We start from the raw sequence: 23,693 nt of genomic DNA, 5'->3' as shown, positions 1-23,693 counted from the left end.
CAGTGGCAAGGCTGGGCACACAAGGGTGCATCCAGATGTGTGCACGAGCATTGTTGCTCGCACACACATGCTCACTCCACAACAAAGCTGCTCTTCCAGCAGCCTCAGCACCCGAGGGTCGGTCCCTCCTGGAGCTCTGAGGTCCCTTGGGCTTAGGGGGCTGGAGCAGCTGGAGTTCCTGCCTGCTTGGCAGCAGTACAAGAGGTTCCAGTTAAGGTGAACAGGCTGGGAATCCACCTGGATTCCAAGCTCATCTCGAGTCAGGACAGATGCACAAAGCCAGATGGGTGAGGTGTTGAAAGGAGCGTGTTCCCTGCCAGGAGCATGGAATGGTGGCTTCAGGTGGGAAAACAGGACTGGAATTTGTGTGGGAAATAGTGCCAGGGTGGGAACTGCCTGCTTCCTGTTCCCATATGCAGCAGGGCAGAAGTTTTCCATGTGGGACAGTGCAGAGCCAGGCAGTGCCACGCGGGCAGGAGGCAGGGTGCCACCAGCCATCGCTGTGCACAGAGGTGGAGGAGCAGGATGCAGGAGTTCAGGGTTTCCTGACACCCACAGGCACGGACGTGCCGTTGATCATGATGCAGGAGCGTGGGGTGGGGGGCACAACAACGCTCCCCAACATTTCACAGAGCAGAACCAGTTGGAGCAGAACCAGTTGCCCTTACCAGTTACACTGCGGGGGCGAGGTGCCTGCGCTCTCGGGGCCGAGCCAGGTGACCCACAGAGGTGGAAGGCAGCAAAGCTTTTCCAGACCCACAGCCAAGTCCAGGAGCACAGGGACACTGCGGCAGCTGAACCCAGATTTCCTGAGCCAGCTCCCAGTGCCCCGGCCCCGAGGCCTTGGCAACTTGCATGCTCCAGCAGCAGGTCATGGGAGCACCTTGTCCCATGGTAACTGTACCTCCTCTTCCTGTTTGAAGTGATAAACGAGCTGGATGGCCTGGCCAAGGGCCCAGAGATGGAGCACCGGGCTGCGGGCTATGCCCGCCAAGTGCAGGAGAGAGCCAGGAAGTCCATCGAGTTCCTGGAGGAGCGATTTGAGAGCAGGGACAACTGCCTGAGGGCTCTGACCAGCCGAGGCAACGAGCTGGAGTCCATCTCCTTCCGCAGTGAAGACACCACTGGCCAGCAGGTAAGGGGCATCCTGGACACTGAGTTATTTGCCACCACCTCCTTGGGGAAGATCAGGGACCCTGGGGTCCAGGAGGTCTGGGCAGGAGGTACCTCTGTCCCCCTGTTTGCAGATGACTGAGCTCTTGTTTCAGGTCAGAGTGGCCCTGCTCTCTACTGAGCTGTGTTGGGGTGTCTCGAGGTGGTGCAGCAGTCAGAGTGGTGGGGGTGCAGGGTTTTCCCTGCCAAGGGTAACGTTGCCCTTTTTTTTTCCAGGGAAACAATGATGACCTGATTCTGTCCTGCTGCCTCCACTATTGCAATGACAAGGCCAAGGATTTCATGCCCTCCAACAAAGGTAGAATATCCTCACATCTTCTTTGTCCCTTCTCTGTTGCATTCCACAGACTCTTCCAGTTTCTCTTTCATGACTCTTGGATCTGTTCTCTCCTGCATTTTGCCTCTTTCAACACCAAGGTGCCACCTCCTGCCTCCGGTCAGCCCAAGGCTGTGGCCCTCCCACCTCATTGCCAAATGTGCACCTCACAGCACTTTGGGGATGCCCCAGCCTGTGACAAACCCACCATAAATGTCCACAGAGCCATTTTTGTGGTGACAAAGGGCCAGAAAGCGCCTCCTCCCCACACCCCCCGATGCCTTCTGTCCAGGGCTCTTTTCCCTCCTAATTCCTGGTTGGCATCGGCCACGTGTGCTGGGACCAGACAGCCCCCAGGCTGTTGCCAGGGCGGCAGGGATGGGAATCGCATCAGCAGCTGCCCAAGAAATCAACCCGCATTTGTCAGTGCGAATTCTTAGCAGCTTAACTTGTCAGATTCACAGAGAAACCGTCACCAAATGTTTATGTGCAAATGATGCTGAATTTTGAAATCATGTGGATTATGGGGAATGGGGCCTGACAAGCTGACAGCCTCTGGTTTGTAACAAGGAGGCGCGTCACCAGCACGGAGCAGAGGATGTTTATTGTTAAACATTTCTTAAAGTGTCCGCACAAAACCTACCAATCCTGCTTTCAGCAGCCCTCAGTCCCCAGCCTGCCTTCCCACTGATCCCCCAGTCCCCTTCCTCCTGGCATGGGCCAGCCAGGTGTTGACCCCACCATCCTCAGCCCCAACACTGTGACCGTAGCCCGCGTTCCTGGCCACCCTCCCCTTCCCCTCGTCCTGCCGCTCCCTGCACAGCCAATCTGGGCCCATGTTGGGCTCCCATAAACTCTGTTTTTTCCATTCCCGTCCTGGCTCGGAGGCACTGTGTTTCCTGTGCTCATAGGAACAGTACTCTGGTCACAGGACCCAGCTGCTTACACATACCCCATATGCTTCCCCTGCCTCGCACACACGTAAGCGTGGCTCCCACATCCCCACCCGGCACGTTGCGTGCGGGGCAGCTCATCCATATGGGGGCAAGATCCCTTAGGATATTTCTCAGGCATCAACTCTCTCTGGCTGTCTGAGCCCCATCCAGAAACGCCTCAGTGTCAGTGGCAGCTCCAAAAAAGCTCCACAAAAAATAAGGGGTGGCTTTAGATCTTATAATGAGATCAACAGAATAATAGCACCAGCTTCCTGCTGGAACCAGGGTCGCGGGCTGTCTTCCTGCCCTGGGTCAAGCAGAGACCTCCTCTTCCCAGCCTGTGGCCGGTCCACCACCCCGCGTGGGCAGTGGGCAGCAGGCAGAGATCACAAATCATCCCTGGGGCAGTGTGGTGAGGGGAGCAGACAGCCTTTGGGATGAAGGGCAGTCTCTGAGCCACGCCAGGAAGCCTTGGCAGGGAGCAGAGAGCTGTCAGCAAGGAGGGTGGGGGGACACACCGTGGGAAGGGTGCAAGGGCTGAAGCAGAGCAGGCAGGTCTGCACTTCACTCTCTCTCTCTCTGTCCTCGTTGCAGACGATCCCATCCGTTTGCTCAGGGAAGTGGTTTTGCTGACGGACGACCGGAACCTGCGAGTCAAAGCGCTGACCCGCAACGTGCCGGTGCGGGACATCCCCACCTTTCTCAAGTGGGCCCAGGAGGGCTGAGGGGGCCGAGCGGGGCCGACGGCCCCTGAGCGAGTCACGCAGCCTGTTACGGTGGGAGCCCGGCTTCAGCAGCGGCCTCGCCGCGCCGCCACCGCCGCCAGCCCACCACGAACAATAAACGCCACGTCTTCAACCCACCCCAGAATGGCCGTGCTGCGAAGGGCCCCCCGAGGGCAGACCAGCTGGGAAGGTCATTGCTGTGGATGGTTCACGTGGAGGCTGGGCCGTTGAGGGTCCTGCCAGCCTTTGGGCAGTGCCAGCGCGGAGCCGGCGAGCCCTGCTGGCGAGGGAAGCTTTGGGCGAGCCCCGTGCTGGATCGCCAGCCTTTTGCTTGGTTTGCTTGGGTGCAGAGAGTTCGAGTCACACATTGGTGGCTCTTTGGGTTAGTAGGCTGCGTAGGGCAGAGATTGGGGACACACCGCCACAGACTTTGGGATTGCTTAGTCTAGCCTGTGCCCCTTGGAGAGGCCGTGGACTTCAAGGGCAGGTTCCCTCCTGCCCCAGCCTGTTTGTCCTGCGTGGCCCAGACAGCCCCAGGCCTCCAGCCCCTTCCCCACTTGTGCCACCCCACGCAGGGGTGCTGCTTGCAGAGGGGCTTGTCCTCTCCCTCGTGCAGGATTTGCTTGTTGAGTTTCATTTCTTCAGTGTAGGTTAGTTTTCAGGTGTGTGCCCTGCCTGCTTTGCTGGGAGAGGCTTTGAACACCCCTAGTCTCCCACAGCTGCTTTGTTCTGATCTCCTGCCCACCCCAGCCGTTACCTGCCCCTTCCCTTCTCCCCCAAACCCCTTAGTCCCAACCCTCATACCTTTCGGCACGCTTTTGACCTAAGACGCAATGTGAAGCTAACAAAGTTCTGCAAGGGCCCCAGAGCCAGCTGTCCCACAGGTTCTGTGTCTCCTCTCATTGCCACAGGCTCCCCTTCCATGTGGGATCCAGCTTCTGCCCATGGCTGTGGGGCTGGGCAGAGCTAGAGAGAGCCGGGGCAGCACTCAGCCCCTCATTACTTGCCCAGCTGAGAGGATCCCCTTCCAAGATGCCCCATGGATGGAGCCATTGCCTTGTCCCTGAGTCATTCCGCACTGGGATCTGGGGTTCGGGTGCTGCTAAGCCCACCACACCCCATGTTGTCCCATCACCAAGTGTCCCATCCCCAGTGACACACCAGATACAGAAGCTAAGAGGGAGCATTAACCCCTGAACTGGAGCCCCTGGAGCTCTGTCAAGTCCCAGTCCCATGAGTCGAGGGTGGGAACGACCCCAAGGCCGTCCCCAGTCCCTGCTGGGGCACCGCGGCCGTGGGAGGGAAGCGTCAAAGGTGGCAGAGGAAGCAGCAGGACGGAGCCCAGCGTTTTTCCTTTCCTGCGTGGGTGGCTCAAGCCCGGTGTCTGCGTCAGGAAGCCCAATTACCCCTGTGCCAGCTGCCCAGCCTCACAGCAAGGGCCAGCACTGGGGTCGGAGCCTTGGCAGCGTGATGGAGTTGTGCTGGCTAACCTGTGCCAGAGGAGTGCCCCAGCCTTGGGGCACCAGGCAGAGGGTCTGTGCTGCAGGGCAGAGCCTGACCCACAGGGACTTTGGGGTGCCCACGGCTGCTGTAGGGCACACGAAGCCATGGTGGGCCCACCCAGAGCCATGGTACACACAGCACCCATGTCCCAGTTCCATGCCCGCAGCTGTCAGCATGGCAGAGACTTTGCCTTCTCCTCCGCGCTGGTTGTGTTTCAGTGTTTGTTTTCTAATGGTGCTGCCCCAGCACTGCTTTCCAAGGCCCTTCCCGCGGCACCACCAGCTTGGAAGGCCCTGTGGCTCTGCCAGACACTGATTCCTTTCACTGTGTCATGGGTTCAGCTGTGAGACAGTCTCGGTGCCACCAGACCAAACTGGCACAACAGCAAGTGGAGCCCATGCCTGGGGCCACCCCTGCCAGGCTCCTCGGAGCCCATGTCTTGGGGCAGCATCCATTTTCGGGCTATTTTGTTAAGTTGGTTTTAATAATTTCTATTAATAAAGACGTGTCTGTGCAGCCTGGTGTGTCATTTGCTGTTGGCGGGCAAGTTGCTGCTGAAGTTGGGGTGGGGGCCACCAGAGAGGGATGGCAGTGGGACACATTCCTGCTTGCAAGGATGACAACAGCTCCGTCCCACCTGCAGCTGCTGCTGCCCCCCAGCTGAGGGGCTCTGAGCAAACCAGATGCACAACAAAGCCCCTCAGGTCACCCACAGACCCCTCGGGGTCACCTCTCATACCTGCTCAGCACCAGCCCTGCACCAGCCAGGCCTTTCCCCAGAGAAGGACGTGAGGCCACGCATGTTAATGTCACTTTATTGCTCATTCCATTTCGACTATAGAAAAAAAAAGGGCGAGGAGCCCGTGTACAAATGGACGTGATACAGGGGGGCCGGAGCCCTGCTGGGCATTGCCAGCTGTGCTTTGGGTGCTGCCACTACCACCAGTCATCCCGCGGCAGCTCCGGGGGACACTGCCAGCCCTGGGGGACCAGAACAGGCTCAGGGGACAACTGGGCAGGAGTGGCCAGCTCAGGCTAAGGCACAGTGGCTGCGAGGCCGGGGACAGTCGGTGCTGGCGGCCGCCCGGGGCCTCGTGTGCAAAGGAGAGGAGGGGGCTCGGGAGGAGAGGGTGAAGCTTCACATTAGCCCCAACGGAGGGGTCAGGGCACGGGCCGGGGGGGTCCAGGCTGGGGGGACTTTGCCCACACCGAGCAGAAGGTGGGAGAGGGGGTGCGGTGGTGGCACGGGGTGCCTGGAGAGGACTTGGCCCAAGTCACACATTCCCCCTGGGCTCTGCCCCCCGGCCCCCTCCCGCAGCCCCTGCCCACCTCCCGTAGCTGACAAACCAGAGACCGCTTTGTCTTTGTCATGGACCCCCCGGCCCGGCCCGGCCGCGCTGGGGACGGGCGTCTTTGGCAAAAATAAAAAAATAAAAAAAATAATCAAGGCGAGTGGCCGCCCGAGGGCGAAGCCGCCGGGTCCCGGGGCCCCCCTGGGTATCCCTGATGGTGTGGCGCCAGCCGGGGCAGGGCCCAGGGGCTCAGTCTGGGGCAGGCCCTGCCCCACCTCCCGAGAACACGGAGGGCCGCCGGCCGAGCCCCTGGGCTCGGGATGGAAGGTCAGTGCTTGCCCCGGGGCGAGGAGCATCGCGATTCCTCAGCCTCCCCAGCATGGATCCGACCGCCACCCCCCGCCTGCTGCTCAAACCCCACCGTCCCCGTCCGTCAGTCTGTCCCCGAGCCCCCGGCGTGGCCCCGGGGGGGTGGTCCGGCACACACCCCCCAGCCCAGCGCTGGCCGCTCCCGCTCAGGACGGAGGCGTCGCTCCGGCCACGACGGATGAACTACTTACAGTCCGGGTCCCGTCACGGCAGAGCCGAGTGCCGGCGGGTCCCACCGTGGAGCCGGGGTGACGCGGCGGCTGCCGCGGGTGTCCCCTCGCCCGGGGGCAGCCCTGAGGTAAGGAGCGGGCTCATGTCCTCCAAAGCCTCGGGGCGCAGCCCGGCCTCACAGCTTGTGCGTCGCTCCCGCGCGGTGCCGGGGGCCCGGCAGCCCCCCTCGGCGAGGGGCGGACGTGCCGCGAGGTCAGTCCCTGAATTATCGGCTTCTCCCAGGCAAGCCGGGGCGCTGGTCGCAGGACACGCCGTCCATCCATCCCAGAGCAGCTGTCACGGGACCTTTGTTACGAGCGAGTTCTCCGGGGCCGTCGGCAGCGCCAGGGGACGAATGCCCACGGCCTCTCGCCCCCCCCAGCTCCACGCGGGGCAGCGAGGGGAGCCCAGCGGTCCCCCCAGCCCCCCGGCCGGGCCGGCGCTAGGGGGGCGAGTATCGCTCTATGGTCCGGGCAGCCTCGGCGTGCAGGTGCGGAGCCTGCGCCAGCACCTCAGCCGCCTTGTCCTGGCTCAGCCCCAGGTGCTCGGCCGTGAACTTGGCCAGGGGGTAGAGGCTCTCCATGGCCTTGGGGTCGCTGAGGAAGTGTGAGGTGTGGGAGAGCAGCTCAGCCGCCTTCTCCTGCTTGAGCCCCAGCTGGTCAGCAGTGAGGCGGGCCATGGCGTAGACACTGTCAGGGAAGTCCAGCTTGGCTTTGCCGTCGGGGCCGGCCGCGTGCATCTTCATGTGGCTGATGAGGTTGCGCTGCTGGGCGAACTTCCCGCCGCACACCTGGCACTCGTAGGGCTTCTCGCCCGAGTGGATGCGCATGTGCTCAGTCAGGCGGTACTGGCGGGTGAAGCGCATCCCGCAGGCGTCGCAGGCAAAGGGCTTGAGGCCGAGGTGGCTGCGCATGTGGCGGGTCATGGTGCCGCGTTGTGTGAACTTCTTGCCACAGATGGTGCAGGGGTAGGGGCGCGTCAGCCAGTGCGTCTTCTCGTGCTGCCGCAGCGTGGCCGGGTCCTTGTAGGACTTGTCGCAGGAGGAGCAGCGGTAGGGCCGCAGGATGTCACCCAGCCCTGGGCCACCTTTGTCCAGGAACGGCACGGCCTGCTCGGCCGCTGCCTTGTGATAGAGCTCCTCTTCGTTGTGGGCCTCCACGTGGGCATTGAGCTGCTCGGAGCTGGGGAAGCCCTTGCCACAGGGGATGCAGACGTACAGATTGTCGCCCAGGCTCTCCGGCTCATAGCCCAGGTGGTTGCAGTAGCGGTCCAGCGCGTCACCAGGTGAAGGGCCCTCGCTGCTGCCCGTCTCCTCGCTTGTGCTGTTGTCAGGCTCCAGGTCGTTGCTCTCCACACTGGGGTAACGGGGCTGTGGTGCCGCAGGTGGTGACTCGGCCTTTTCCTCCCGCTCCAGTTCCTTTTCCGCCTCCCCCTCATCCAGGTAGGGGCCCAGGGGTTCATGCTTCATCCAGCGGTACATCAGCTCACGCCCGTCAGCACGGGGCAGCGGGGGCTCTGCACAGGGCGGCGTGCTGCGGAAGGGGTCGGGGGCGTGGGGGTGCCCCCCTGGCTCACCGCTCGGTGGGGAGTCCTTGTAGGCAGCGGCGTGGCTGGCCAGGAGGCCGGCGCTGACGGGGGGGCTGTCATGCCGTGGGGGCAGCGAGGGCTCGCGGGGCTCGCCGGGCAGCAGGCGGTCAGTGGGCAGGAGCTGGGCAGAGGGGCCGGTGGGGCTTTTCTTGGAGAGGTCGAGGCCACAGGGTGGCGAGCAGTGGCGCTCGGGTGGGCACAGCCCGTGGGGGTGCAGTGGGGTGCCCTGGGCGGCCGAGGCGTACAGCTCCCCACACTGTGTGTTGAGCGGCGCCGTCGGCTCCACGGGCGGCAGGTCCACGGGCCGCGGCGTCCCCGAGTAGCAAGCCTGGATGACCGGCGTGGCGGCGCGCAGCCCACGCCCCAGTTTGTAGGGCGCGTAGCCCCCACGCAGGTGGCAGTACTTGCCGCTGCGCTTCAGCTTCTTCTTGCACAGGGCCACCAAGCCGGGGATCTGGAGGTAGCTGGCAGCGGCCAGCACGGCACCCAGGCTCTGCTCGCTGCCCGGCTCACACTCGGCCAGGCGGCCGGTGTAGATGAAGTCGAGGATGAGGCGGAAGATGCCGGGGCTCACCATCTCATGGTCCAGGTTGAGCAGGTTGTCGTGGACCACCAGCGACTTGAGGTAGGCGCTGCTGGCTGCCAGGATGTTCTTGTGTGCGCGGAAGAGCGCGTTCTGCACCACGATGATCACGTCGCACAGGAAGCCCTTGGTGCGCTGCGTGTTCAGCTGCAGCAGCAGCTGCCGCGAGTGGCTCGGCACTTCCATGGCGTCCAGCATCCCGCTCCTTGCCCGCCGCCCTGTAACACACCGGCCGCCCCGTCAGCGCCGCAACCGGCCCCACGTGCCCACCACCACGCGTGGGGGGGGATCGACGTGCACGTCGGGGGGTTCACCCGCCGCGCGGGGTGGGTGGGTGTGGGGGGGGTCGGGGCTCAGCCCCACACGCCGCTGCGTCCCGGCCGCTCTGCGCGGCCGCCCGGTCGGTGCCACCGCTTATATGGGGGCTCGTTTCTCGGCGGGTCGGGGGGGCGGGAGGGGGGCGAAAACCCCCGGAGGGTTTTTGGAGAAAGTGACATCACCCGCCGCCGCCGCCAGCGCCGCGCCCCGGCCCCGTCAGCCCCGGGACCCCGCGACCCCGCGCCCACCTGCCGGGGAAACGCGAGGGGGAACACACCGACCCGGTGCCCGCCACCCGCCCGCCGTTCCCTGCGCCCCGCCGCTGCCCCGCTCCCCGCCGCGCCTTCCCGCCTCTTATGCGCCCCGGTCCCGGGAGGCGGCCGACCGGACCCCCCGGGCGCCCCCCGCCCCCGTTTCCTCTCCCCCCCTCGAGGTGAGCGGGAGGACGCTCCGGGGGAGGGGGAGCGGGACCTCCCCTCCCCGCCTCCGTTCCGGTGCCGGTGCCCCCCGCCCAGGTGCGTAAAGCCAAGCGCCAGCGGAGCTGCTTTTTGGGCTTATTTTCCCCACTTTTTGGGGTGTTCCCCTCCTCTTTTTTACCTGGGCGCCCGGTGGCCTCCGCCAACCAGCTGAGGTCTCGGTGAACTCTCATGGCTCAGCCCCTGGGGGGCCGCCGCCGGTTGCTGCTCCCCTCCACCCTCCTCTTCCTCTGCTGCTTCTCTTCCTCCATACCCCGCGCTCCCGGCCGGTCCTACGGAACGGGAGGAGGAGGAAGAGGTGGTTGTGGAAGAAGCAGCAGCGGTTCCTCGGGGTTCCCGACGCCGCCAGCTCGGAGGTGAAACCCGGGCTGCGAACTCCCCCTGACCCCGGCCTGAACTCCGAGCAGCGCCGCTGGCTGTTAAAGGGACGGCGGGAGGTTTTCCTCCTCCCATCCCGGGCGGGGCACCGACAAGCCGGGCCCCCCCCTTTACACACCCCTCCCTCCCCATCCCGGTCTCCTCCTCCTCCTCCCAGCCTGGTTTTTCCCCCCTCCCGGTCTCCTCCCGCCGCGCCACGACCGCCCCCTCGGGGGTCTCCATCCTTAGGACATCGCTCTTTGCCCGGAGAAACCCCGGGGGGTGCCTGGAACCCTGAAATGGGGGGGCCCCGGGGTGTCCCCGGGCCGAGTCCGAGGTGTCCCCCCCGTCCGTACCGCTCGTAGGGCGCCATCTAGCGGCTCCCGGTGCGCTCCACCCCCGCCGGTTACCGGAGGCGGCTCCTCCCCGCGCAGGTGGGACCCGACGGGGCGGACGGTGGGCAAGGATAAAGTGGAGGGGGTCCTGCTCGCTGCCCCACCCGAGAGATTGGTGCTGACACATAACGGGAGGCGGGGATAGCACCCAATGGGTGGGAGAGCTGAAGAGGGTGCTATCATTTTGGGGTGCCTAGAGGGGACCCCAATGGGTTGTGGTGATGTCGAGGAGGGTTTGGAGGAGGAGAGGAGAAGGCAGCCGGCCCTAATTTTCTGGTGGTGGGGGAGGGCAGAAAGCGGGGGGGCCCGCAGCGCTGGCGCCCAGATGTGCAGTGGCGGCGGCTCGGGGTGGGCTGGGGGCTTGCGGTGGTTTGGGATGAGGAGGTGGAGAAGAATGAGGAGGAGGCAGCGCCACGTTTCCCCCTCGCTTCATCCCTCCCGCCGCCCTAGAAAATGCTGCTGGGCTGGGGGTGCAGCCTGGGGTACCCCCCTTGGCGCGGGGGGAGCCGCCTCTCGCTTCACACTTTCACTTCTCCTTTCTCACAGCCGCAGCCTCTTGCACAACCTCCTGGTACAGCAAAGCATCGTGATGGGCTTCTCCGGGACGGCCGCTAGTCCGGGGAGGTCCTGCTGGCACCCTCTGACCTGAGCAAGGCACCCCGAGCACTGGCCATTTCTCCCCGCTTGGGCCACCCCTGATGGTGCTGGGGTTTCACCCCATAACCCTGGTCCCTTAGTGAGAGGGAGCCAGTGTGAGGTACCCAGTTCCTGGGACAAGGTTTGGCCAGCCCTGAATTTGGGACTAAAAAGAGTGGGTGCTGGCAGAGAGGGTGCAGGGGGGTGGTAGTCGTTGCCCTTACGGCTCAGCATCACTCACCTGGAACTCGCCCTCAGATTCCCATCGGATCCAGGGTGTCCCAGCTCACTGCGGAAACACCACTCTCGGGACCGGGATGGAGTGTCACTGCCCATGGGGACCCTGCTGTGGGCTCATCCCAGGCATCAGCTCAGAAATCCCCCTCCCTGCTCCCCATCCTGGGTTTGTGCCCACAGGAAGCACAGAGATCCTGGGAGCGGGACGTGGGCGACCCTCGTTAGAGCCGTAGTTTAATCCCAACTCCCCGGGCACTAATTTCTCCCCCACTCCCTTTATTTTTTTTTTTTTTCCTCTTCAATTAACGGCTGGAAGTGTTTCAGGTTCTGGCAGCGAGCTCTGGACGTCGCTGTGAGCGATGGCTCCCGCGGGCTCCGTCCCGGTAATTTATGGGGCTGAGCTGCATAAATCACGGCAGTGAGCGGCTCCCAGACAGCTGCGTCCCCCGGGGCCGGCCGGGACCCCGGGCTGCCCCAGCTACCTGCTGAGTGACGCCGAGCCCTGGGGGCAGCGACCGAGGCGGGGGAATGGAAAAACCTTCACCTTTTCCACCCTCTTTTACAGCTCCTCTCCCATTCCCGGCCTCTCCTAGGAGCGGAGGGGCGGATCGGTGCCCGCAGGGGTTTGGGGCAGGTGGAGGAGGGTTGATTGCACTAGTATCCCCCCTCATGTCCTGCTCAGTCTTCTGGAGGGGTCCCAACCCGACAGATTGACCCAGCGTTCTGCATCCAGAGACCGCAAAACCTGCTGAATCTCCCCAGGGAGCTGCAGCCGATGTCCAGCTCTGAGGGACTGGCCGGGACGGCCGGGCTGCGGGATCGCAAGCAGAGCCAGCGCCGGCGACCGGGAGCGCTCAGGGAAAGGGGCATTTTCGCCTCAATGTGCTGAGCAGATTGGAACCAGCTCTGCTTAAGTCATTGGCTCTGTTGGGAGGTCTGAGCTGGAGCGTCTCCCGCCTGTGCCCCCTCCCCACGATCAATCAAAGTTGCAGCAAATTAGCCCAGATGCTGGGAGATTCGGTTCAAATCCAGCTGTGGTTTGGATCGCGTTCGCATGCCTGGCTTCATGTGGGACCTGGGCTTTTGGACAGGATACAGCCCCCCGGTCTCTGCAGGGCCCTGTTTCCCAGCGCAGCCTCTCCCCAAAGCCCACACACATGTCTTCGATTACGGCGCGTTGGCCAGCCGGGCCGCATCCGGCACCGCCAGGAGCCTGCAGCCCCCGCTGGCAGCTCGCACTTCATTTCCCCGGCGGTGCCGGGGTATGGCAGCCCCCCGCGCCCCAGCGCTGCGCCCCCTGGGTGTGCAGGGGGATGCGTGTCCCCTCCACCTTGGCTGGGCTGAAGCCGTGAAACTCGTGACAGTGCTGAGCTGCTCCGGGCTGAGAGTGGATCGGTGCTGCCCACCTCCAGTGCTGCTCCCAGAGTTAGGCAAGGCTGTGGGGGAGTCTGCATGGAGCCTTGCCCGCTGTGAAACAAGGTTGGGGGTAGCCACAGGACACTTCCAGATGCTCCCAGGGTGCCCAGTGCCTCCCAACATGAGAGGACCTCTGCGAGGTGGCAGGAAAGGCAGAACCTCCCCAAGCACACCACAGTCTCCCCCTTCAGTCAGGGTGGCCAGGCTGGAGGTGGCTGTTCTCTGCTGCATAAACTGGGTGGCAATACTGGGGTGGTCAAGGGGACCCCTTCCCTTTGGGGTGATGTTCAGGTGGGTGGGGAGCCCTCTTCTGTGTAGCAGTGCTTGATGGGGCAATGGGACCCCTTCCTTATGGGGTGGTGCTCAGGGGACCCTTTCTTGCAGGGTGATACTTGGTCAGACAAGGGTACCCATCCCTGCAAGGGGATATTTCACAGGGATAGAGGGACCCTTCCTTGTGGAGGGGTGTTGGAGTGCACAAGAGACAGAATCAAACAGGGGTTGAAGTTCGGAGGGGCCCCAGGAGGTCATCACCTGACCCTCTGCTCCAGGGCCACCCAGGACTTGATTGCCCAGGACTGTGCCCAAATGGCTTTTGGATATCTCAAAGAACAGTGACTCCAGTACCTCCCTGAGCAGCCCGTGCCAGCGCTCCCCTCACAGTGGAAAAATGTTCCCTGATGGCCAGAGGAAGCCACGTGACTCAGTCTGTGCCCATTGCCCCTGCTCCTGGCACTGGGCACCACGGAACTGTGCCTGCCTCTGTCCTTTCCATACCCTTCCTCCAGGGATGTGTATACACTGATCAGGTCCCGGGAGCCTTCTCTTCTCCAGGCAGTCCCCACTCTCTGCCTCTCAGCATTGGGGAGATGCTCCAGTCCTTTAATCTTCTTAGTGGTCCTTCACTGGACTCTCTCCAGTATGCCCACATCTCTCTCATACTGGGGAGCCCAGCACTGGACCCAGCACTCCAGGAGTGGCCTCCCCAGCACTGAGCAGAGGAGAAGGATCTTCTCCCTGCTGTTAATGCGCCTCCTAGCACAGACCAGGACACCATTCACCTCCTTCCTCACAAGGATACGTGGTCAACTTGGTGACCCCCAGGATCCTCAGGGGCTTTTCCACCAAGCTGCTGTCCAGCCAGGCAAACCCCTGGATATCCCAGAGCCCAGGGCTCTTCCTCTCCAGGAGCAGGACTTTGCAATCCCCCTTGTTGAACTTTGTGAGGTCCCTGACAGCTGGAGAGGGGCAGTGGGACCCCTTATGGGGACATGTTTGGGGAGACGAGCACTCATCCCTGAAAGATGATTTGTGGAGCAATGGGATCCCTTCCTTGTGGGGTGACGCCTGATGGGGTGGTGGAAACCCTTCTCTGCAGGCAGGTGAGGATCCCATCCCTGTGAAGTGATGCTTGGTGAAACCATGGGACCCCTTCCCTTATGGGTGATGCTTCATGGGGCAGCAGGACCCCTTCCTTGTGGGGTAATGCTCGGGTTGGGTGAGAGACACTTCCAGTGGGGTGATATTTGGGGGAACAGGTGATTCCCTTCTCTGTGGGATGATGCTTCACGGGGCAATGGGACCCCTTAATTGTGGGGTAATTCTCAGTTAAACAAGGGGACCCACCCCTGCAATGTGATGTTTTGTGGGACAGTGGGACCCCTTCCTTGTGGGGTGATGCTTGATGGGGTGATGGGACACCTTGCCTTTGAGGTGATGCATCAGGGGGCAGTGGGGCCACTTCCTCATGGGATGATGCTCATAAGAGTGAGGAACACTTCCAGGGGGATGATATTTGGGGGCAGAGTTGATGAGACCCCTTTCCTTTGAAGTAAGACCCCTTCTTTGGGGGGTGATGCTCAGGCAAGTGAAGATCCCCTGTTCTATGGAGCGATGAGGCACGATGGGACCCCTTCCCTATCAGGTGATGCTTCCTAAGGTGATAACACACTTTCCTCCTTCAATCCCCCTCAGCGACCACCACCTTCCCACCCACCACCTTTCCAAGCCCCACAGTTGACCTCCCCTCCCCACCCACAACACCAAGCCCCCTCCATACCCCCTCCCCCGCCACAGGGACGCGGCTGTAGCCACTAGTGGGAAGCCCACGAGATGGCAGCAACGGGCCACGCTCTGGGATGCGACACCCCCCCCCCCCCACTCCTTCCCGGGGGCCGCGACCCCCCCAACTCCCCGTCCCGATCCCCCGGCACGACCTTGTGCGCGTCGAGGTACCGGGACGGGGAGTGGAGGGGGTCGCGGCCCCCGGAGGAGCGGCGGAGCTGCGCAGCCGGTTGCTGGTGGGCCGGCCCCGGTTGCTGACTAATCCCGGGGCTGAGTCACGGTTGCGGCGGGGAGCGCTGCGGCAGCGATTCCCCCCCTCCCCTACCCGAACCGGAGAGCCCCGACGGGGCGGGCGCCGGTGCTGCGTGGGAAAAAAAAAAAGGGAGAGGAGGGGGACACCCCTATCTAGCCCGGGGGGGTAAGGTGTTTTTTGGGGGATTCTAGGGGGTGGCAGCAACTTAAACGGGGTGGTAGGAGGAGGATGAGGAGATGCTGGTGGGGTTGGGGGTGTTAATTGCCTAAAGCTCTCTGCAGGTACTTGGGGGTGTAAGTGAGCAATAAGGGGGGTGTCAGGGGGGGTTGTGGCTTGAGCCCCCCGTAGCAGCGTGTGGCCTTGCAGCAGCGTGCGGCCTTGCGCAGCGGCGGATGCTGGCGGGCGCGGATGCTGCTGTCAATGACAACGCCGCTGTTGCTGTGGCGACCGGTGTGATGCTTCGCCAGAGCAGAGTGAGGTCAGACGGCTCCAGCAGGAATGGGGGGGATGCATGGATGGATGGACGGGACGGACGGATGAATGGGGGGGGAAAGGATCCCTCCCCACATCCCCCTGGATACAACTCTAGGCCCATCTTGGGGAGGTGCTGACACTTGAGATGGGGCGGGGGGAGGCCAAATTAATTCAACCACGAAGCCACAACCTGTCTCTGTGGCACCGATGGCTTTTGGGGGATGCAGCCTTGGTGGGAGTACCTGCCAGGAGCGAGGGGTAAGGGCAGCAAGGTGCTGCAATGGGGTGTCACCCCATGTATTCTAAACTCACCCATTACCATCACTTTTTGCTGTCCCATCCTCCTGCAGGACACCGGACTGGCACCCATGGGTGCTCATGAGACTGGAAGGACAGAGGTTCTTATGGGGGGTCATGTGGAAGGTACTGCTCAGGACATTGCTGTAGGTGGGGGGTGCAGGTGGACAGGGGGCACTCCCAGGCTGGTGTCCAGGTATGGGGACCCCTGTGCAAACCCTTCCCACGATGGGGCCTCAGACAGCCCCAAAACATTAGCCCCGTGGTGTCGCCACGAGGCTAGGATGGGGGCACACTCTGGACCAGTGGAGTGGTCTTGGGGCAAAGGGGTGCCTTGGACTCCCGTGGGCGCCCGGATGGACACCTCGGGATGGGAGCAGGGGGCGGCCCATGCTGCAGCCCTCAGGGACCCTCAGGGACCCTCAGGGACCCTCTGCTTGTGTCTCAGTGGGTGCACGGCCCCTGGGTCTGGCGGCAGATGGAGGAGGGATGTGGGGTGCTTGGTGCTGCTGCACTGTGCATCTTGAGGATGGGGCACCGGAGGCGGGGGGCCGCGGGGGAGCCGGGGGGGGGGCCGGGGTCCCGTTGCATCCCAGACCCCCTGCCCGGCTCCGGGCCGCTGTCCTCCCCCCGCGCCGATATAAATAGTAGCGTCTTCCCGTTCCCTAAATTTCCTCGCTGACGTAGCGCTCACGTCATTGTGTAGGTTGATGCTTTTCTATGAATGAGCCGAGATCCCCGTTACTACGAGCCCGATCCTATAAAAGCCCCGCGCGCTGCGGACAGCGCAGCACCGACACCGGCGCCGGCCCCGCCGGGAGCCGCGGGGCCCCTGCCCGGCCCGGCAGCCGCGGGGGCCCGCAGGAGGTAAGGCACCGGCTGGGCTGGCCCCCAGGTAAGCGGGGACGGAGCCCGGTGCGGGGCCGGGAGGGGGCAGCGGAGCCCCGCGGCACCGGGCGCTGCACCTGCCCGCCCCCGGGGGGGGGGGCGGAGCAGGGGGGCACCGGGACACCGGTGCGGGGGGGCAGTTCTGCGGCGGGCGGGGGCCGCGCGGTGCCGCCTGGCGCAGCCCCACGTGCGGGCCGGGGGCGGGGGGCGGCGGGGGCGGCGGGGCCGGGCGCGGCGCCGGCGGGGGCGGTGCGCGGGGGCGGGCGCTGAGTGCGGGGCCGCCCCGGGGGGGTGCACGGCGGGGACCGACAGCCTGCGCCTTGCGGGGGCTGGGGGGGGGGAGGCGGGGAGAGGTAGGGAAGCGCATCCCTGTGTGGTGTATGTGTGTCCCGCTCTGCGGTGACACCGGTCCCTGCTGTCCCCCCTTTCCGCATCCATCGCTGATGGGACCCCCCCAGCCCTGTCCCGCCGTCCCGCCGTGCCCAGCGCCCTGTACCACCACCTCCCTCGGGTTCCCTCGCACCCCGGTCCCCCCCGCTCGAGTGCTGCCAGCTCCGCAGCCCGGGGGGGTCGATCGCCTTCACCCTGGTGCGTCGAAAGAGCGCGGAGATCCCGTCGAGGAGAGCCCGAGTCAGCGCGTCGGCACCTTGGCTCTAGACTGCTTACTGCTGCGTAGGGACAGGACAGTAACAGTCTACAGTCATGGCTACTGAAGCATGACCCACCGCCGGCACCGGCACCGGCCCCGCCGCAGCGCTGGGGGGACGGGCGCTGTCCGTGGTGCTGAGCCGTCGGGGAGTGCGCCCCGACGGTGGGGGGTGGAAGGCGGGAAGGGGCGAGGATGGGGGGCTGTCCCGGTGCCCGCCTGACCGCGCTCTCTCTTCCCCCCCGCAGACACCGACCCCCCCACGGCGGACGCCCCCCCGCCTTCCCGCTGCAGCCCAGGTAGGGGGGGACTCCCCGGCGGGGTGGACACGTGTGGGAGGGCAGGGGGCGGGGAGGGGCGTGGGTGGATGCTACCGATGCTGCCGATGCTAGCGACATTCCACCCCCCAAGCACCAGGTCCCCCCGCCCCGCGCCGCCGGTGCGGTGGCGGAGCCGCCTCCTCGCCGTCGCCAAGGCACCGGCTGCCCCCCAACCCCTCTCGGTACCCCCCCCTCCGACGCCGCCCGGGCGACCGTGGCTTTAGATTGTTACTGTGCCGCTGGGGGGGTAACAGTCTACAGCCATGGTCGCCGGGACAGGCGGACTCGCAGCGCGGGCAGCACCGGCTCCCCCCCCGGCCCCACCCCCGGGGGTCCCCGAGGCGGCGGAGGCGGGGCGGCGGGGGTCCCGTCGGGGGCGGCCCGCCTCCCGGGGCAGTAGGAGCTCACATGCAGGATGCAGCTCGCCGCACATCAACTCTTACTGTTCGGGGGGGCGGGCGCCGAACGGCTCCTCCTCGGGCAGTGGGAACGGTGGGGACCCCCCCTCTGATCCCCCCATCCTGCCCCCTGCCCCGCAACCCCTCACCTGCCCTCCCGGCGGGGCCGCCCCCGCCGGGCTCATCCCGCCGCATCTGTGCGCTCGGCAGCCGCGGTCCCGTCCCACCCTCCCGTGCCCCCCTGTCCCGCCGCCGGTGTGCGGGAGGAGCACGGGACGTTCGCGGAGCGCAGCGGGGCCGGCGCGGCGCGGACTGAGCGCGGCCCGCGGGGCCGGGGCGGGGGAGGCCGGGGGCGGTCGCAGGTTGCACAACCCGCCCGTCGCGGCCAGGAGATTCCTGAGCGGCGAAGTCAGAGCGGCCCGGCCTGCCCCGACACCGGGCACCGGGCCCTCAGCAGCCGGCGGCGACCGGTGCCGGCCGGGCAGGGCCCCTCTCGGGGGGCACCGCGGACCTACAGCCTCGGAGATGGGGACAGAGGGGGCTGGAAGGGGCGTAGTGACCACAGAGACCCCGGAAGAGAAGTCGGATGCCTAATCCCGTGGGGACACCGGGGAGGGGGGGTCAGGCACGGGGAGGGTAACAATGGCAGCGCCAAGAGGACAGGGAGAGCCCCCAAACCAGAACCTCTGGTCCTGGGGTGCAGCTTCAGCATGGAGCTCCCGTGGGTGTCCCACCTAAACCGCATAGGGGCCACACAGGGTCCTCTGCCCACACTCCTTCTCTCCAGAGAAGCACCATTAGGACCCTTACCCACCCATAGGGTCATGCACCTCTGCCCTCACCCAGATGGGCACGAGCCACCAGGTCCCTGGGGCCAGGAGAGCCACGGTGCAGCAGGGGAGCCATGGGCAGGGGAGTATCTCAAGTACCAGGTACCCACTGTGCACTGCCCCATCTCCTGCCTATCCCCTTTGACTCCTGCTTTTCCCATCACTGCTGCTGGTGACGGGCCATGCACCTCACACCTCCAGGAAGGGGATTTTTGGGCAGTCCCATCAGCGCTCAGGTAAAGCTGCAGCTGCATTTGGCACATCCACGCTGCAAAGGTGACACCCTCCATCCCCTGGGAAATCACCCTGCATCCCCTGGGAAACCACCCTGCATCCCCTGGGAAACCACCCTGCATCCCCTGGGAAACATTTCCTTGTTTGTCCTCCATCACAGTGAGGTGGTACCTGTGTGTCTTCCAGGGTATCCCTGGGGGAGGGGACACATCCCACAGGCAGCACTGTGGCCCCTCAGACCCCACACTCCAGCCTGGGAAGGCTCTGGCTTTGCTGTTGTTGTTTTGAAGGCCAAGTCTCTCCCGCTGACACCCTGGAATTAGTTTTTCTTCCAGAGTCCTTAAAAATATCCTGGATTCCTGACACCGGGACTTGTCTTCCAACGGTGCTTCCAAGCCACCGGGCCTGGGGCCAGCTGTGAGCGCCGAGGGACAGAGGCCGTCCAGCTCTCGTGCTCCTCCGAGATCACAGCGGTGCTGGGAAGGAGTATGGTGCTGAGGAAGATCACAGCCCCTGCCATGGCTGAGTTGTTACTCGCCACTTCCACGGTGGAATGGTGCTCAGCAGGGCACAGGCAGGGCACAAACACTGCCTTGCCTCAGCAATGCTCCCAGTGGCTTCGGCGCGTGTTCCTGCGCACAGCCAGGAGCGTGGGAAGGGTCTTTCAGGGACCTCCAGCAGCCGTGACCCTACAGAACCCCACAGCTGAGGACTGGGCAGTGGCGAGGGTCCCAAGGTACTGTTCCAGATGGGATTTCCCTGTGCATCCCCAGGACAGCACGTGGTCCCAGAAAACTTCTGGCTGAAGCCTGTGACCCACTCCTGGCTTTGCCAAGAAGCATGCTGGCACCGTGGGAATTTGGAGTGGTCCGGGGTGGGGAGGGGGGGCTGAGCCAGTGTGGCTGGTGGGGGGTGCAGGGAGAGGTGCTGCTGCCCCCCCAAAGGCCGGGCAGCTGCCCACCGGTCGCACACACTGCTGTTGCCATCTGACAGCTCTTGGCGAAACGGCCTTTTGTGATTCAGCCGTGTTTATCCCAGCCCGCGGCCCGGCCCAGCGTGGGTTTCCATGGAAAACTTCCATCCAAAACAAGGAGAGAAGGAGCTACAGCAGGAGTGACTCAGCCACAACTGGAAGCTTCTGCGGGTGAAGCAGGGAAGGGGGGGCTGTTCCCAGCGGCTTGGTCCTGCTCCGGCAGCAGGGCCTGGGGCTGGTCCCTGGCTCTCCCCTGCCCGTGCTGCTGCCTCCTTGCAGGCAGGAGCCAGGCAGCTTTGGGGGAAACTGCGTGATATGACAGTCTGCAAAACACATCACCCTCCCAAAGCGCCCCCTCCCCACGCCAGCGCCAGGCCCTGCTGGTGGAGATGGGAGGAAGAGCGTGAGATGAGTAAGGCTCAAACCCTGCACCCGGTGCCAGGCTTGGTGGGACGTCTCTTTCTCCAACGCTGCCCACAGGAGCCCCTGCCTGTGCCTGGTGTGCCCCATATGGGTGATGGCAGGGTGGGCAGCGGAGGAGACCCCGAGCTGACGGTGACACAGGGGGAAGGGGTGCGGAGAGCCAGGGAAGAGGTGGTGGGAGTTTGTGGGGAGGCAGCAGAGCTGGCAGAGGCTCTGCTTGTGCTGGTCTTCTCCCACCCTCCCTGGGATGCTGGGAGAGGGCTGGGGGCTCTGCTCACCTGGGAGGGGAGAGCAAAGCCCTTCCCTGCCCAGCCTCAGCCCCCGTAGCCACGGCAGGCTCCTCACAAGCAGGGCCATAGGCAGGGCCCATCCCTGGGGTCACCCAGGTGACTCTGATGGCTGTGCTGGGGTATGGAAAGGGCCCACCTAGGGAGAAGAGGGATGACACTCCCCCTGCCAAAACATCCAGGCTCCCGGTGCTGCTGGGTAACACCAGTGGCTATCCCCAGGGCCCCCTTGTCCCAAGCCAGTGGCATGGCTGCCACCCAGAGCCTGGGCTCGCTCCATTACCCCCTCATGCAGCAACAGCAACTGCTCCAGACTGTTCTGGGGAAAAAACCGACTCCCCTGGGTGGGTGGGAGAAGAGGAAACCCCCCAACAGCAAAGTGAATGAGGGATGGGTGGGCATCAGTCAGTCTTGTCTCCAGGCAGCTGAGCGCTGTGGCTGCATCCCAAGGACAGACTTGGATCTGCAAGAGAGGCAGAGGCCAGCCCGAGGGCATCTCGCCAGCAGAAAAGGAGGGAGAGGGAAGGATTCCCAGGGCAAACCCCTCCGTCCGGCAGGGACACGCAGTGACAGCCGCGGGAGCCGCTTCCCTCCTCCCATCACACCAGGGCCCAGCAGGACCTCCCTCCGCTGCTCACACAGGCACCTCTCGCGGACAAGGGTCGCGTTTCTCTCTTTTTATTAGTTTATTTTAACCCGGCACAGGAGCCAACCGGCAGAAGCCATCTTTAAGCAGACCCTGGGAAGAGAGAGGCAGGTACTGCAGCACCCCAGCTCGGGTCACCCCTCCCTCCCCAGCCCACCCGAGGGAGCCGCCCGCAGAGCCGGCACCGCGCTGCTCACTCACCGCACCCTGGGCTCCTTCCCCATCCCGCCGCCAGCGAGCTGCCAAGTGCCTCCCTGTGCCCGGGAGCTGCCGGGGGTCGGCGGTGCGGGGCCGCAGTGCGGGCGGGCGGCCATGGCTGCGGTGCCTCCGCCGCGCCGGGCGATCGCCGCGGGGCCGGAGCTCGGCGGTAATTAAAGAGCTACCGGTGGGCTTGGCGAGCGCGGCTGCTGCCGTCCCTCCACAGCTGCCCAGGGCTGAGGAGGCAGAGCAGAGAGACAAAAGCGCCAGTGCTTTGTCCCAGCTGGTCGCTGTGTTCGGCCGGAGCTGCTGCTGCTGCAGCCCTCCCCCCAAAACAGCCTCTCCGATGTGGTCACCAAGGAGTGCAGACATCCCACACCTTAAAACGAGCTGTGATACAGCCCAGCTGAAGTGGCCAAGCCGGCCACCACTGCCCAAACTCCCCCAGGACATCAGCCTGGGGCTGGGCTGCAGAGAAACTGCCTCATCCTCCTGACACCACCACCATTGTGCTGCTGAGTAACCAGCAACAAAACAGAAGGTAAAAACCTCCCAGGGCTGAGAACTACTCATTTCTGCTGCGTTGGTTTAACCTGTGGCAGCTCCCAGGCCTGTTCCCAGCTGAGGGAACATGGGAAGGGCTTCAGCCCTTGCCCCTCTGCCTGTTCCTGTTGTCCTCTGGCCCTTGCACGGATGACATTGCACTGCCCTGCCGCTCAGGCAGGGGGAAAATGAAGAATTTACACCTGATTTCTCTCTTTTGCCAACCAAAAACCCCTAAGGAAAGCTGTGGTTAGAGAAGACCTTGAAGCACGGCCCTGGCTTGACCCTGGTGCCCGGCCTGCCCCAGCACTGTACTGGGCGGCAGCCAAGCAGGGCACCTTCACCTGTAACAGCAATAAAGGTTCCCATATGCTTCTGGAAAATATTATCAAAGCCAGAAACAGAGTGACAAATTTTTCTCATTCATGGAGGCACTTCGTACAGGGAAGATTCAACACATGTACTGAACCAGCAGACACTTCACTCTCGAAACAAACACCAGCCAGGGGTGAGAAGGTTTTCCAGACCCAGACCAGCTGGAGGCTTGGTTTAATAGATATTAAAACCCAGGAATCTTTGGGGGTAACAGCTGCAGGAGCTCTGTGACCTACAGACACTTCATGTGGCTGAGCTGAGGGACTCTGATTTTGAGCAGCTATTCGAGTCTCTGAAAGCACTTCACACACAGAGCAGTGTCACCCTCCTGCCCTCAATCCCCCCGGAGTCACACTACATCTCATACAATGTCATTTAGCTGGGCCCTGGGTGAACACCGCAGAGCACAGTGGTGTAGGGAGTGCTGATGACTCTGGGGGCACTGAAACAGTCGTGGGTGTCCACACATGGCTCACCAGAGCCCCCTTCATTACACAGACCGTTCTGAAACCTCCCCAGTGCCTGAGGGCTTGGCCTGCCCCTGCCCGGGTCGGAAGCCTTCCAAGAATTCCAGGTAGGCTTTCTTCTGCGCTGCAGCCACGGGGATGAAGTGTCCGCCGGGGTGGGTGAGCACCACCGGTTCCACGAAGCATCGGGCCAGCTCCATGCTGAGCGGGGCCGCGATCACGGCGTCCGTGTCCCCCACGACGTGCAGCGTGGGCAGGGCGATGGGGTCGCGGTAGAAGTGCCCGTGCGCCGGGGCGCGGCTGGCGAACCCGGCCACCAGCACGGCGAAGGCCACGGGGAAGCGCGGGTCGCCGCGGGCCCGCAGCGCGCACACCATGGCGGCCAGCGCCGCGCCCTGGCTGAACCCCAGCAGCCCGTCGAACGGTCCCTGCTCCGCCAGCGCCGCCGCCACGGCCGACAGAGACTCCTCCAGCCCCTCCGGCGCCGCCGCCGCCTCGCCCGCCTCGAACGTGCCGGGCCCCGAGAACCACCAGCCGCGGGGCGGGTCGTCCCCGTCGGGGTCGTCCTGGGCGGCGGCGGAGGACACGGGGTGCGGAGCGTCGATGGGAAGCAGCTCTGCGCGGCCGCGCAGTGCCTTGCGGAGCGCGCCGGTGCGCTGGCGGAGGCGGCGGGCGCTCTGCCGGTACCCGTGCAGCGCCAACAGCCGCAGCGGCCGCGCCTCCGCCGCCATGGCCGCCGCCACTGCGAGCGCCGCTTCCGCCTTCCCGCCGAAACGCCGCGCGCTGATTGGCCGGGGGAGGGGAGAGGGCGGAGCGGCGCCGCGGAGGCGGCAGCGCGCCCCCTGGCGG

At 64.4% G+C, this 23,693-nt stretch overlaps 3 protein-coding genes and 1 long non-coding RNA gene across 7 annotated transcripts in view; 2 read left to right on the top strand and 2 right to left on the bottom strand.

The window, feature by feature from the left end:
• SMG6 (SMG6 nonsense mediated mRNA decay factor) overlaps nt 1–3,286 on the top strand; it is a 107,985-nt gene extending 104,699 nt beyond the window's left edge. For both annotated transcript variants that reach the window (XM_064677369.1, XM_064677368.1), the window contains exons 17-19: nt 924–1,135; nt 1,390–1,471; nt 3,019–3,286. In XM_064677369.1, the coding sequence (XP_064533439.1) occupies nt 924–1,135; nt 1,390–1,471; nt 3,019–3,149 (425 nt within the window). In that variant the 3' untranslated portion in view covers nt 3,150–3,286. The remainder of the gene's footprint in view (nt 1–923; nt 1,136–1,389; nt 1,472–3,018) is intronic.
• Nucleotides 3,287–5,451: 2,165 nt separating this feature from the next.
• Nucleotides 5,452–9,972, bottom strand: HIC1 (HIC ZBTB transcriptional repressor 1). The gene is made up of 2 exons (XM_064677389.1): nt 9,609–9,972; nt 5,452–8,911 (listed from the first exon to the last, which is right to left on the bottom strand). Exons 1-2 carry the CDS (start codon nt 9,658–9,660, stop codon nt 6,966–6,968), a joined length of 1,998 nt encoding a protein of 665 aa, XP_064533459.1. The 5' UTR covers nt 9,661–9,972; the 3' UTR covers nt 5,452–6,965.
• A 6,368-nt stretch (nt 9,973–16,340) lies between these two features.
• LOC135425292 (uncharacterized) lies at nt 16,341–22,395 on the top strand. Of its 3 annotated transcripts, none has more exons than XR_010435546.1 (3): nt 16,341–16,511; nt 17,399–17,449; nt 19,268–22,395. It is a non-coding gene; the product is annotated as an uncharacterized LOC135425292 (long non-coding RNA). The 3 variants fall into 3 exon arrangements; XR_010435545.1 differs by having other exon boundaries at nt 16,352–16,483; nt 19,256–22,395; XR_010435544.1 differs by having other exon boundaries at nt 16,367–16,511; nt 19,256–22,395.
• A 440-nt stretch (nt 22,396–22,835) lies between these two features.
• Nucleotides 22,836–23,575, bottom strand: OVCA2 (OVCA2 serine hydrolase domain containing). The gene has a single exon (XM_064677427.1). It carries the CDS (start codon nt 23,573–23,575, stop codon nt 22,868–22,870), a length of 708 nt encoding a protein of 235 aa, XP_064533497.1. The 3' UTR covers nt 22,836–22,867.
• Between the last annotated feature and the right edge of the window lie 118 nt (nt 23,576–23,693).

This window comes from Pseudopipra pipra, chromosome 21 (genome assembly GCF_036250125.1).
Source record: "Pseudopipra pipra isolate bDixPip1 chromosome 21, bDixPip1.hap1, whole genome shotgun sequence".
Lineage (NCBI taxonomy): Eukaryota > Metazoa > Chordata > Aves > Passeriformes > Pipridae > Pseudopipra > Pseudopipra pipra.
The sequence above is the reverse complement of the archived record's forward strand: the minus strand, read 5'-3'. Positions and strand labels throughout refer to the sequence as shown.

Bases quoted from the DNA above. Each gene is read 5' to 3' on its own strand.
- HIC1 (XM_064677389.1), bottom strand. From the start codon at position 9,660: ATGAGAGTTCACCGAGACCTCAGCTGGTTGGCGGAGGCCACCGGGCGC. The intron at 8,912-9,608 runs GTAAAAAAGAGG...GGTGTGTTACAG, and splicing joins GGAGGCCACCGGGCGCCCAG to GGCGGCGGGCAAGGAGCGGG.
- OVCA2 (XM_064677427.1), bottom strand. From the start codon at position 23,575: ATGGCGGCGGAGGCGCGGCCGCTGCGGCTGTTGGCGCTGCACGGGTAC.